At 38.5% G+C, this 14,224-nt stretch overlaps 1 protein-coding gene and 1 long non-coding RNA gene across 2 annotated transcripts in view; one reads left to right on the forward strand and one right to left on the reverse strand.

Annotated features, from left to right (window-relative positions):
• LOC117815082 (synaptic vesicle glycoprotein 2B-like) overlaps positions 1–14,224 on the reverse strand; it is a 45,138-nt gene that overhangs the window by 4,294 nt on the left and 26,620 nt on the right. Inside the window, exons 5-12 of the mRNA XM_034686756.1 lie at positions 13,697–13,848; positions 10,383–10,516; positions 10,051–10,140; positions 8,758–8,871; positions 6,565–6,653; positions 6,234–6,309; positions 6,028–6,116; positions 3,073–3,206 (exon numbers count right to left, since the gene is read on the reverse strand). Of these exons, the coding sequence (XP_034542647.1) occupies positions 3,073–3,206; positions 6,028–6,116; positions 6,234–6,309; positions 6,565–6,653; positions 8,758–8,871; positions 10,051–10,140; positions 10,383–10,516; positions 13,697–13,848 (878 nt within the window). The remainder of the gene's footprint in view (positions 1–3,072; positions 3,207–6,027; positions 6,117–6,233; positions 6,310–6,564; positions 6,654–8,757; positions 8,872–10,050; positions 10,141–10,382; positions 10,517–13,696; positions 13,849–14,224) is intronic.
• Positions 1,562–4,478, forward strand: LOC117815084. The gene is made up of 3 exons (XR_004631688.1): positions 1,562–1,847; positions 3,063–3,162; positions 3,944–4,478. It is a non-coding gene; the product is annotated as an uncharacterized LOC117815084 (long non-coding RNA).

Raw genomic sequence — 14,224 nt, forward strand, 5'->3', positions numbered from 1 at the left:
AAAGGAGGGATGAAACTTTCTGATAACACATTTCTAAAGGGACCATGGATTCCTGAATGATTTGGTCCTTGTCCATGCTTTTTTAATCTATTGTATTTTTTTCGTCTTTAACTATTTGTCTCTTGTGCAAATTTACCTGACAAAAGTTTATCCTCTGGCATGCAATAACCACAAAGGCATTTCTAGACGTTTAGTGCTGGCTGCATCTTGACGATAATCCTTTCACTAGTCTAGATGTCTGCCTAGACCACGGTGTCAGGAATAAGATGCAGTGAGGTTTCAGAAAAATTGTCAAACCACTCCAACATCTGATTTCTGCCATGTTGTAAGACCTATTTTAAAACAAAAACGCAAGAACTGTAACATTTTCTCAGCCAATTTTTCAACAGTGGGCCGTTCAATCTGATGAATACAACACACACCCAAAATGTGGGAAGTCTCTGGTCAAGAACTTACAGTTTTTCTCAGTCGCTTTGGTACATGTCTCAGATCAGAATTGAAATTCTCAAAACAACTTGTTAAATTTTCACATCATTGCGTAACTTGTGCACATCAAAACAGCAGTTTCTCATTTCTTTGAACAAGTTGCAAATGCTTTGGTAGATCCATGCAAATGATTATGTACAATTCTCTGCTGTTTAATACATTATCAACTGCTTATGTCATGTTGATCAAAATGTATTATAATGGGTCTCTGTTGAATAGTCTCACCCTCCACAACATTTAGGCATTAGTTCATTGCATAAGTCTTCACATGCAAAATGATTGAACATGTTGTCAGAATATGTCAGTCATATTTCTGTACATTTCCATCAGACTTTTGTTCTGTCCTGAATTGGTAAATTGTTCCCAGGTGAATCTTGACTTTCTTTAACGAAGGGAAAAATGTGAAGCATTAGATCAACCAATGATCAACCAGTTTTCTGACATAGCTCAAAGGTGCATCTCATGAACCATCAACTGGCAAGTGTATATATAGCCGGAGCACAACATAATGTTACAATGTCTGACAATGGAAGGACAAGGAATTGGACTGGGTCAACAGCCAGAGAGAAGAAGAAGAGGAGGAGTAGTGAGGCTGCGTGGTGGAAGAGTTGGGAAGCAAAACAGAGGAAGAGGAAGAGGAAGAGGACATATGCGTATTCCTGATGAGATAAGAGCCACAATACACTAAGGTGTGACTTACAATTTACAATAACTGTCATCAAAACATTAGCCATAGTTTACATTAGAACGTCCCTCCAGAGTACACTGTTATATTGACAACATGACTAAGCAATTTGACTGCCTCCGTACACAATGACACAAGGTCATTCTGATGGCACTGACATGTTCATTGACACAGATTTTACTTTTGAGAGATGAAGTAAGGATTTTGAGGAAGATACTGGCTTTTGCAGGTAATCCATGGTGTTTTGCTATTTGTACGAATTGTTTTGAGAAATGCACTTACTGTTTTGCAAATGTCGAGGATGATTTGAGAAATGTACCAAAGCGACTGAGAAAAACTGTAAATATATGACATGACTGTGCTAAGAAAATAGCTTTCGACAAGCATGGTCATCTGTTGGTTGGGTTGCAACAATTTTGGTTTTACAGTCAGAACAAATAGGACAAGTTGTGATGACTTCAGTAACAGTTTATTAAGATGTTTGCTTTCAACAATCAAGTACATCCATGTCCTGAGGGAAGGGAGACAGAGAATACGCCAATAAGCTAGACTTTTGCTAATCAGATTTAGCCTCATCATAAACGTCAGATGCGCTGCTATAGTGCCCTACATATAGCTAGTTCTCACAGCACTTCAGCTCGAGACCCTACATATTTTTTTCTCTTTGCTGACACCAGTGAGTGCTCTTCTTTTTGTCTTCTACTTTAAGAAACTAACTGTAAACATGAGGGGGTAACTTCTGTGAAATGTTCTCTTTGATAGGCTGTTGCTAGCTTGGAGAGCTAACATTATACCTGCTTTTCATTTTCAGAAATGTTAAAACCAGTTGGAAGTTGTGGTAATCCTGTCCAACATTTCAAATGTAGTTTAGTATATGTTGTGTCATTATTAGTGTAATAAAAAATATTGCTTATGATGTTTTGAAGTGGTGAGGTGCTAACTACTTAGCTAATTGCTAGCTTCAGTCATAGAATAGCTGATTGCATGGCAACGCATGATGATTAGTTCAACTTAGTTCAAGAGCTTTGAATGGATTGAAATGGTCAAAGGTACAAATATCATGTGTTTTTTAAACTACACATGTAAAGTACATTAGCAGTTATAATTTAGAAATGTATGTTTAGATGAAAAGATACTGAAATGAGATTTAGGAATTGATGTGAGAAAAAATAAAAGTCAGAAGAGAATCTCGTTTAAAAAAAACAACAAGTACAAATTAAGTCACTTTCAGCTCTTCATGTGGAGGTGTCACTTATTTTCACCCCACATAAAAAAATATCTACCACTGACTCCTCTTGGATATATGAAATCATAGTTTCAAAACATTTAATAAACACAAAGACAAAGGTCTTAACTTTTAGGATGCCAATCGCTGTGATTTAGAGGAATATTACAATGAAAAATTTGATCTGAAGCGGACTTATTCTTACCCCTCAACTCGCTTATTTGTATCTTTGAGGAGCTTTTTCTTTCATTTCAATATAATTAAAATTGTATCCTGTGTACATTTGGTGATTGTTGTGAAGCAACCCATTTAACTCAATATGATCTAATTCAGAAATCACTCCCTTAATTAGGTACACTGCGCCAAAACCCCAACAATCCAGAGATATTTTGTTCACTTCTTTCAAGCATCTGGTTGAAATCCATAGCTTAAATGGAGATTTGCCAAACATATTAAACAATGACTCCATACCCTGGTAATCAAGGTGGTCCCATTCCAGAGATCAGATAGGCTTCTGATATTACATTTTACAATGCTGTGGTCCAGCAATATCCAGTACAGATTTCAGCATGTATACTTAAAACTATCTGGGGAAACATGTCTGGATTCTGAGGTGTTTTCAAAAGTGGTGAAAGTTGATTGAGTTCTTTCCATCTCCTGCTCCAGCTGAACCTACCTGTGTTATAGAAGACAGTGGAACGGATGGTGCAGTTCTCAAACACCGTGTCTGTGGACTTGATGTCCTCAAAGTGACAGTCTTCAAACAGTGAGTCCTCAAACTTCACTGACTTCATCTCTATATTGATGAACCTATGGGGATGGGATGGGCAGCACACACACAAACCAACAGTAACAAGGCTCACTTGTATTGTTGTGGCAGCACAGAACAAGAATGACCTGAATGGGCTTAACTGTGATACATTCAAGATGGCCACCATCGATAATGATAATACACCAGGCAGTATCATATATTCAATGGAGGCCCGATTCATGATCATGTGAATACATAGTTAAAACCCATTCTGTGTTAAAATCCTGCAGAAGTCATGTTAGTTTATATACAGTAGTGCAACATACTGTATATTTGCACTGAAAACACTCTTGCAGCAGTGAAGTGTCTTTAAATACACATCCCCTTATTTTGTTACAAAAGCAAGCCCAAATTCCATTCTACCTCACCATTTGGACATTCAGCTGAGAAACGCTGGCAATCAAGAAAAAGATGGGAAATGACCAAGCCATCAAGAGGGTCTGCCTAACACTGATCACTTTAAGCTCATATCACAGAGTACTTTCATTTTGCTTGGAGCACAGCCTTTAACTGGGTAACCTAAGTGGCTTGTGACACCTTAGGTGAGGTGCTGTGTGCAATAACTGCCTCGACATTAAAGAACAGCAAACTTTGGAACATATCTACTGTCGTCTGATGTTTTCTTTCTTTCTTTCAAGGGCTGCTAAAATGCTAGTTGACAGTGATACTCAGATTATGTGCTGAAACCAGAGCACTCCTGATACCAATAACAGTTTCTTTTGTTTTTCTTCTGCAGGATCTGTCAGTAGAGATGAGAGAACAGTTGGTCATGAAAGGCCACTTCTGCCAACTTAAATGCAAGATTTTGTCTGTTTGGAGAATCTGCAAAGTATCACAGAGTACTACTGACACTAAGTTTTGTGTCACTGTTGACTTGGATGTTACTGTAATCAGCTGGATCACATTGTTACATATACCTGCTACTCTGTGCTGTTAGCCGAGTCCTGGACACAGACAGAAAAGCGCTTTGCAATTAGTTGCAAGCTTCAACTCTTTAACGGTTCAGATGAAAAATGAGCAACAACACGTTGCTCATTTTTCATCTGAACTGTGAGGTTCAGTTTAACAGCTTTGTCCTTGGGCTGCTACACCAAGCTTAGAGAAACATTTGGGTGCTTGAACAAAATAAGGGAGCGTATCTTTACCCACTTCATTTAGAGAAAACCTCTTGCATATGTATGTATACATTGTATATTAAACTGTTAATGGTATCCAACAATAGTGATAACAGTGCGAAGCCTTCATAAACCATTCAAGGTTTACAGTCTTCACAGTGTAGCTCAATGGTTTTTGTGTTCTAACCATTAGCATATGCAATAAAGTGATTACCTGTGGACATATAGCTTATGTTCTATGGATACATCACAGCATGCAACAAAGCACAGCATGCAAAACACAGTTTCTCATACTGACATATCTGAGAATGAAATGGTAGATAGAGATTTTGTTTCGAACAGCAAATGAAAAGTAGTGGTGTCTTAAGATTTAGGATACACTTGTCCTCATACTGCCCACTGCTTCCTATAAAATTAAATTACTGGTGCTGTAGTGCATAACCAGTAAGAGCTGAGAGCTGTATTTTTACTCACTCATTATCACATGAGAAAATACTTTAGATTCAACCACAAAACCAGGATACAACAGTTCAGTTACACGCAAGATGAATAAAAACCTCAAAAATGAAGAAAAAAACTGAGGACAGGGGTTATAGACAGTAATGTCTGGTAGATAATTTACCATTCTTAATTCACCACATAGTGAGGCTCAATCTCTGGCAGTGAACTATTGTTATCACCATGTTTTTTTTTTTAGGTATTAACCGACTGTGTTAAATACTTGGTTGTGATTGATCAAAACTCCATAACAACAGTAATTCATTCTCAATATCAATAGCAATGTCAGAGACAACCAGATTACATGTCATATCAAATCAGACCGCAAAACAGTTTGGCACTTTTCACCTCTGCCTGTTGACACTGTGGCAAAACATTGTTAATTTTCATTTCAGGCTGGTCTTGAGAATCAGGAAATAACAACAGTTAGTGGTCACAGATGTGAGAGCAGCCTGAGGACCAACTGGGCCCCAAGCACCTCTGATAGGGAAAATTGGAACTGGATCCTGTCCTGCAATCCAGGTAACAGTAGCAGAGCTGGTAAATGCATCTCTAAGTTGGTGGTGGCTGTAAAGTAACTTAAAACATTTGAGGTAGCAATAATACCAATAATGTTAAAGTTGTGACATTTATCCCTTTATGTTTAAAGTTCAGAGGAGAGGAGCTCAATGAGGACAGAAATGTCAACATTAATATTCCTGCAGAAGTCCTGTTCACCTTGTATAACGTTACCTTTGGTGTGAATGTTCAGTTTAATGTCAATTGTAACAAATAAGCAGACAAATATATTAACCTGACTATGAATTGTGATGTTCACTTCAATGTTAATTTTTCCACAAAGAGGCAAATTAAATCCACTGGACTATGCATCCAGTTAATTATCATTATTCTTAAAAAATGATGTAGTCTATTTGCACAGAACACAGTTTTATGTAACCCTCTAAATGGCGATGGTGGGATATAAATAACATCAGCACACCTGCTTCTTTTCAGTTTTGCTTGTATCACAGGGGGGGGGGTGAGTAGGCAGCTGTTCTCTGTTATCTACCTTTTTGTACAGTTTGGTGCTATCCATCAGAGCACCTTGTGAGGAAAATGTGTTGGTTCTTGTGTGTGTTTTTAACAAAGAAACAACATAAATCTCACTACACTTGTGCTTTCTGTGTGGACAGAGCTATCACACAGACCTTAGCAGACTGAGACTTACTTGTCACGGATGTACTCCCCTTCTCTATGGATCTGGTTCTCTAATGAGAAGTTAAAATGGAAGTTCTCCACACGTTCTCTATGGAATACCTACACAGTGACATGAACATAAGATTGTCTTTCAGGTATCTTCAAACAACAGAAATTCAAACTTGGTTGTTGAGATCAAATATTTTGCAGAGCTTGATTATTAGTTGTGCACTTTACCTTGACCTTGGACATATACTCTTCATACTGAAGATGTTTGATCATGTCAGGGAACCACACAGCCAGACCGTAGTAACTGTAACAAGAAGTACATTATTAGGGGGAGGACACATCTTTGGAGGTAAAGGTGCAAAAAAAACTATTAAAATAAAGCTGCAGCTTAAATGAAAATACTGCAGCCAGTTGGATTATGCCCCATTAATAAGCTTGTATGCTACATTGTGCATTGTACCAGCAGAGTAGTATGCCTGCAATGTTTAATGGTGTTGCCTGGTTTACATACACTCAATAATAACAGAATGATGGTGGAAAAAAAAGAGTATTAGCTCACCTGAAAGCCATGCAGAACCAGATAATAGCCATGAAGAGTGTTGCCAACCTCAGCTCTGCAGACAGGAGAGATGCCACGTTCTTGAACACCTGAGAAAATCAGATACACAGCAGTGAACCCAGATGTAAAGCCCCCTAGTTTATGTGCTACTGGCAATATGTTCCTTTTTCACACTGTAATTAAACAAAAAAGTATACACTGGAGTCAGTTCAGACCAAAGAATAGAAACCAGACAAGGTGTTCTCACAAGGTGCCTCGTCTGCAACATTTAAAAACCTGCCAGTTTGCACTAATGCGACTAGACATGACCTTGTTGTTTGAAAAGACACGACTCTCTGTAAACTCTTATCAAAACTCTTACTTTCCAGGTTCAAGTTAAACTCCATGAACTTTAGACAGTATATCTCCACGCTTGTACTCGTTTATCCTGTCTGGTATTTAGGCAGTGTAGTTGGGTACACTCTCTTAATAAGCAGAGAAGACTCTGGCTTGATAGGAAAAAAACACAAACCTGTTTTTTTTTAACAAGTCTCTGGCCCTATCCCAATCTTCACACTCACAAAGTCACGGACTGTAAGGTACGTAAAGGTGTGAGTGCTTACTGCTGTCCCTTTGTAAAAGTATGTGGACTTTTCAATGCCAAATTATGTTCTTTCTGCAAGTCAGCCTATTTGCAGACTTTTATTTGGGACTAACCCAGGGATCATTGCAACACTGGGGACAGGAAGGTCATTTCAACCTATTTTAAAGCATGTGGTTGTTGTCAAATTGAAAATGAGCATATATGTTTTATAAATCATTTCAGTTTCAACATTTGATGAGTTGTCTTTGCACTATTTTCAGTTAAAAATAGGGTTTATTTGATTTGCAAATAGTCAACATTGATCTTATTGCCATTTTATACAGTCTCCCAACATTCTTGGAACTTGGGTTGTATATATACTAAAATGTAAGACAATTACGAACTGAGGGCAAGCTTTTTTATTTTATTTTGGTTATTATGCAATGGCAAATCAAGTTTCCAGGAAACCTGTAATGGCATGATAGTATGTCCCTTTCATCTTTTTCATGCCATCTGAAGCGCTCATGGACTCACACACTGAAGCAGGATACACACAAAAAAATGTCCCTCTTCCATCAATAGTCAGTAAAGACCCAATTATCAGATTGTTCTCAAGATTATCTCTCCAGATACTCCTGTGGTGTGAGGTCTGTTAAGAGGGATGTTCTTATCCTTGAGGATCAGGGCTACCCCAACTTGAAATGGTAAATATCTCTGAGGGTACAGTGCTCAAGCTTTAGGGTGGAGATTGGGATTGGGCCACTGTGACAAAGTGTCAGTATTCGAGTATGTGGGATGAGCGATTGGTTGGCACTTTTTAGGCTAACAATAGTACTACACAATCATGAAGATTTTTAGTGTCTTGTTTAACTCATTATTACCTTACACATTTTCCGAACATAACACTGCAATACACATTTAAGTCAACTAATTAGAGCTAGTTCATCAATGTGTAACTAACTTTGAGCTGTCATTCTAAGAGAAAGTCATGTCTCAAGCTCTCAGTCAACCCTTCCTTTGGAGGTACTTGGCAATGTAAATGTTGAACTAATGTCATCCATGGTGTTGTAAGAGTGCTCAGAAGATGTGCTAAATGCTAAATTATTTGTCCCCACCCATAAAAATATCTAAAGGTTATAAATAAGATCATACTTATGTGTATCATGGTGGTACACTTAAAGCTCCCAATTTGGGGGTTTAAAAACATGGTTCCCCAAAACTAGCAATAAACTACAGGCAATAAAAAAAATAACTAAATGAAATAGTTATTGCAGAGTAGTAAACAATCTAAGTCTGTTCCAGCAGAGTGCAACAGTGAGGACTGGTCATCATTTGTATTATTTCTGTTGTCTGTGGTCTATGTTTTTAATTCTTCATGTAAAGCACATTGCGCTTACGTGTAATGAAATGTGCTTTATAAATAAAATTGCTATTGCTATTGTTATTGTTATTGCTATTGCTATTGCTATTACTGATAGTCTCTGGGACTAGGGAAGGCAAAAGACAAGCTATAAGAGAAATAAAGCCCACATCGACTCTCCTCTGAGGCTTCAGTCCTAACCACAGTCTTAACCACTGAACCCACACGCTGCCAGCAGCACTCTGTTCTTGTGTTAGATGTGTTTACACACCAGTTTACTGAGTGTTAGTGAGCGAACAGCCCATCGCTGTACAGCTGTTCCTGTAGCAGCCTGGATCTCAATAAACTCATCCTCCGCAGTCTTTGGAGCCTTAATATGAGTCACCTGAAAAACAAACAAACACACAAAAAGAGCTGATATTTGTTCAGGGGATTCTCAAGAACAACAACACATTATCTAATTACCTGCTACAGAACTCAGAAACAACAACATACATAAAGCATAAAGAAGCAACCACTGTTGGCATGGAGATATCAGGAGAGTCATATTGAAAGAATATACAAAATCATAATCTGTTAGTGTCTACTTATCAATGCTGTTGGATAAAAGCAAAATCCCACACGAGGTCATGCTGTTGCACCTAATATCAACACAGCAGTGATCATAGGCGTACAGCTGTAGCTGTGCTGATATTCAGTACAACAGCACTACCTCAAGTGCACTACTTTCATGCAACATCTTTGATTTTCCTAAGTTATTTTTGGGGATATTTTTACCCTTACTGGACAGGAAAGCTGAAGAGAAACAGGAAATGTGGGGAGATGACAGGAGGAGGAAGGCATGCAGCAAAGGGTTGTGGCTGGATGGAACCATCTTCCACTGCAGCAAGGACTACAGCCTCTTTACATGGGGTGCACGCTTAAACCGCAAGGCCAACCTGCGCCCCTTTAGGTAAGTTTCAAATTAGAATATGGAAACTTTAACCAAGCGTTTGTCAATATCCTCAAGGCAAAACACAAGGAAACATCACATCTTCCTCTTGTCTACTGTCATCTTAAGCCTGATTTATACTTCTGTGTCGAATCCACACCACAACATAGGAAGTGAGTTTGCAAGCCACGCTGCTGGTCCGCTGGGTTTTCTACACAACATTTCCGGTATTGCCGCCATCATCCTCTGATTACTCTGATTCAGCAGCTGTATATTCCATCTTCCATCTCAGATGTCTCCTATATTTTCTCCTATAATAATTGCAGTATGAATTACTGCTGATCAATATTTATCTGCTCCAACTCCAACATAATATTGCTTCAGTGATTTCCTCTGCAGGAACATGCAGAGCATGTTGTGGGACCGAAAACTGATGATATAACTAGCATAGAAATTGCACTGTAAACTAGGGGGAATATTGCAGAGCAAGGTGGACGCTCAAATGTGCAAGTGTGCAGTGCTCATGATGGCATAAGCCACTATATGGCTACAGCATACCACAGAAATACGAACAAGGACTTTTTTTCTGCTACATATATATTGGGTGTGTAGCATGGAGCTACATATACTCACAGTGAAGACTTTTTCAGGCTGTCCCTTGGCTCTCCAGTTGGTGTCATGGACCTGCTTCAGGATCATCCACGCCTCATCATGCTTGGCATTCTGCATCAACACACACACACACACACACACACACACACACACACACACACACACACACACACACACACACACACACACACACACACACACACACAAACACACGTCATCACAGACTCTATTTAATTTGCTTCTGCACAGGATTGTTCAGGTTTAGTGACTTCCTCAGAACCATTTGAACTGTGGACTGCTGGTTCGTCACTGCATCCACAGTGTCAGGGTGGTTAAAATCTAGACTGACTCACCTCCAGGAGGAAGCGGGGGCTTTCAGGCATGAAGGTGAGTCCAACCAAAGAGGCAATCGCAGGAAGAGCCGCAACCAGGACAAACACACGCCAGCTGTGGAACTGGAACTCAGTGCCCATACTGAACCCCCAGCCTGTGTATACAGTCATACATTTTTACACATATGACACGATTCCTCGGGCAGCATCCATTTTCTTAACATTCACAAAAACTTGTACAATATATTATAATGCAGTGTGCCTTGCACTAAAATACAGAGTCTGTAATAGCGAAACCAAGAGTGACCCTGATCTCAAATTATCTACTGTGAAAGCAAACTTTCAAAAACTATGAATTTGTTCTGCCTTAAGCTTGGTACACACCAAAGTGCAAGATAATACGGCTGATTGTGGCGCCAATTCTAATTCAAGGTTCTAAAGATTATCTTGCCTGTGCCGAGTATGTTAAGAGTGATTTTACTTCTCCTGATCTGCTCATAAGACAATTGGGGCCACACGTGTTTGAAATCGTAAATATCAGACATGTTCATTATTAATGATCCGATATCCGAACAGTTGCCAATTGGGAAGCAAGCAAGCAAGGAAACTAAACAAACCCAGCCATGGGTACCACAGTAGAGGTAATCATAATGTTCGATGGTTGACAGAAAAGGAGGACCAACTTCTTGATATGTAGCGACAACACAATCTGTCCTGAAAAAGTTACCACAATCAAAATTGACAAGGACAGGAGTTTAACAAAATTGCTACAACAATGGGTGTACCAGCTAGTAATGTATAGCTTGACAACCATACCGTCATCTATCATGTTTGTTTACACCAAAGTCACATTTTGACGTGAGACATTATTTACAATTTCCAGTTTTGAGAGTTAGGACTCTGGTTGATGGTGAGTGGAATCTGTTAGTGTTTAGTGAGCTGTGTTGGCCGTATAGTTGCTCTGCACACACTGTAGAAACACATCTTTTAAATCTGCCAGTCATGTTACACTGTAAAAATGAAAACTTAAAATTGTTGGCCTAAAAAGGATTTTTTGGTTAAGTAAACAAAAAATTTTCTTTTTTTTTGCAAACTACATCAAAGTAGTTATCTCAACTGCCTGTATTAAGGCTAGGCTACATAATGTGAGTATGCTTCAGACAAAGAATGGGTTCTCCAACTCAAATCTACAGGGGTCTTCCACACTTTCAATTTCCCACATGTGGTGCCATCTCTCCTGTCCTGTGTGGATTCTATCGCCCTAAAGGTGAGTATTTTGTTTGAGTATTGTATTGAAACTCTAGTTTTACAGTTGGTCAATTGATGGTGAGTTGATTACCAGTTAATGTAACTTTAATTTAGTTTAGTTAGTTAGTTTAATAAGGCAGGGTCGTTACCAATAGTTAGCCACCTTGAACATTAGCTATCTACCTTGCAAGTGGGAAAAGGTGCAGTAACGTGCAGTAACAAAGGTACATTTTCTGAACAACCAATAATAGCTTGGCACAACAATCACTTCTTAGTATGTAGAACTCAAAACTTTAAGTTACACTACATATGAATGATAATTTATCTCAACACAAACTAATCAGTTGGCTCAAATGTAAGATTTCTATTTAGCCTCAAAACTCAAACATCTAGTGCAGACAGTTGCCTTGAAATTTTGAGTTTTCACAGCTTTTTCGTTTTAACAGTGTATGTGTGGGGTCTGTCACATTTCAAATATCTGTTAAGATTTTGAAAGTCTCTTAGTGTGGGCCAGGCTCGATTATACTGACCGGAGAGATCTTTGATGATGAACCATTAAGTTACATGTGTGCTTTGGTCAGCAGAAAAAAGTGGAATCTTGTGGCTTCACAAGCCAAAATGTTTCTGTGTATGCCTTGGCTTCAACATACCTCACCAGTGCAACATATCAGCACCTATGAAGGCAGTGTTTTGGATTTATAGTTTTATATTGAGGCTTGCTATCTATATTAACACAAAGTAAATTGGTGAAATTAGTCTGTTAGACTCACAGTTTAGCTGCTACCAAAGTAATAAACTGTGTAGCCTTCTTAAAATGAGTTTACTTAGATGTTACTACTCACAATAAACTGAACATTTCCACAGATAATGAAGTAAAACAAGATGAAACGGACTGCATGACTCCGCAACACCCAACAGAGTTTTGTCTTAACCACCGTGAGTCTTTAATTTTGTCTTTTCCATTTATCAGTCCTTAAACACAGCCATATCCCAAACCATGTAACACTGTGTTTACTTGATGTGCTGTATTCGGTTTTATATATTTCTCTGTCATGTTTAAGTCCCAGTGTTTGTGTTTTAAACCTCTCCTGCCTTTGCTCTGCTGTGTCTGCCTCTGCCACTGTAAACAAACCAACATCAAATGAACCAGACTTCTTTCAGTGGATTGGTTTGATTTCAGTTAGTCCACTGGAGTCTGTGTTTAGAGCCCCATCCACAGCAATGGTGTTAGTTCTTCTTAGCAACTACTATTGAGAAATACCAGCCATGTATTAAATTTAAAAGAACTGAACCCTGAAATCAAAAGTAAGAGAGTATTGTCTGATTGAAGTGAACTTTGTTTGGTACAAACTGTTTCATTACATAAAAAAGGCTACTTTACTCTCACCTCCTGCCTTTACTGACAAAAGCACAACAACTCCAGTATTTATTCCACAGAAGAGGCACACTGGAGATTTATATGATCACTGCTTTCTTTTGTTTATACTGTAAGCTATCGTGTAGTTGTCAAGGTATAGACATGAAAGGTTATTTCATAAGTAGGGCTGTTGCAGCAGCCTATTTGTTGTATTTCATACAGAGAAATCAGTGTCATCAGTATTTTTCCCTCTGACAGAAAGTAACATGTTTATGTCTTCTGGTGTCTTTTACTCACCACAACACCATCAAACAGATGTTCTACAGTTTGACAATTTTCCTGGTCCTGTCAGTGAACTTGTTGTTCTCTATAACTTGTACTACTCATCTTAGATTGGTTAGCTGGTCAAGAAAATTGTAACTGTAATAGTGTCAAAGTCAGGCAAAGATGAGTGGACACACTTCTAACATCGAACTTCTATTTTTGCCAGAATGCATCAATAAACAGAAATAAACAAAATAAAATAATGGACACTTTTAGTATATGTGACAGTTTAGTTAAAAAAGTCAACACTGTCATTATATAAGATATCATTTTATCATTTATCTAAATATCCTTTTTTGCCCCCTGCAGGAAAAGGTTTTCCCGGACCATTGTCCCTACAAGCAGCATTTAAGAATATGCTTTGAATTGTTCTGTATGAAGTGTGTATTTTATTCAAGTGTCTTACCGTATCTGGGTATGATTCCCCAGGCTGTGAACGAAGCATAGATCCCACCAATCATCCAAAACATGCACAACCAAGACAAATGCTCTCCTCTCTTGTCCATCTGAAGAAACTCAGAGAAGTAGGAGTACACAATCGGCACCGTGCCACCGATGCTGAGAACAAAGAGACATAAGGAGGACATGGAGAGAAAACAAGACAATAGAAAGTGTTTCAATCACCACTACCAACTTAATATGCAACCACAAAATCAACTTGGACCACTTTTACTTAGTAGAGGAATATGTGGGTATGAAGAATTAATAGATTTCAGAAGTTCCCTTTAAGATGAATTGACTGACTATATGCATAAAAACAAATCCAAGTTGTTGTTTTCTGCAACTGTGTGTGCACCAAATGATCCTGTCTTGGTTCTACAGTTGGGACACTGATACAATCCTGTAAATCATCATCAATCATGGGCTATTGATGTTGGACAACAATGCCAACTTCTCTCTCAGTCTGGTGTAGCTAGTGAGCATTAAACTACTT

This window comes from Notolabrus celidotus, chromosome 6 (assembly GCF_009762535.1).
Source record: "Notolabrus celidotus isolate fNotCel1 chromosome 6, fNotCel1.pri, whole genome shotgun sequence".
In the NCBI taxonomy this organism is placed as follows: Eukaryota; Metazoa; Chordata; class Actinopteri; order Labriformes; family Labridae; genus Notolabrus; species Notolabrus celidotus.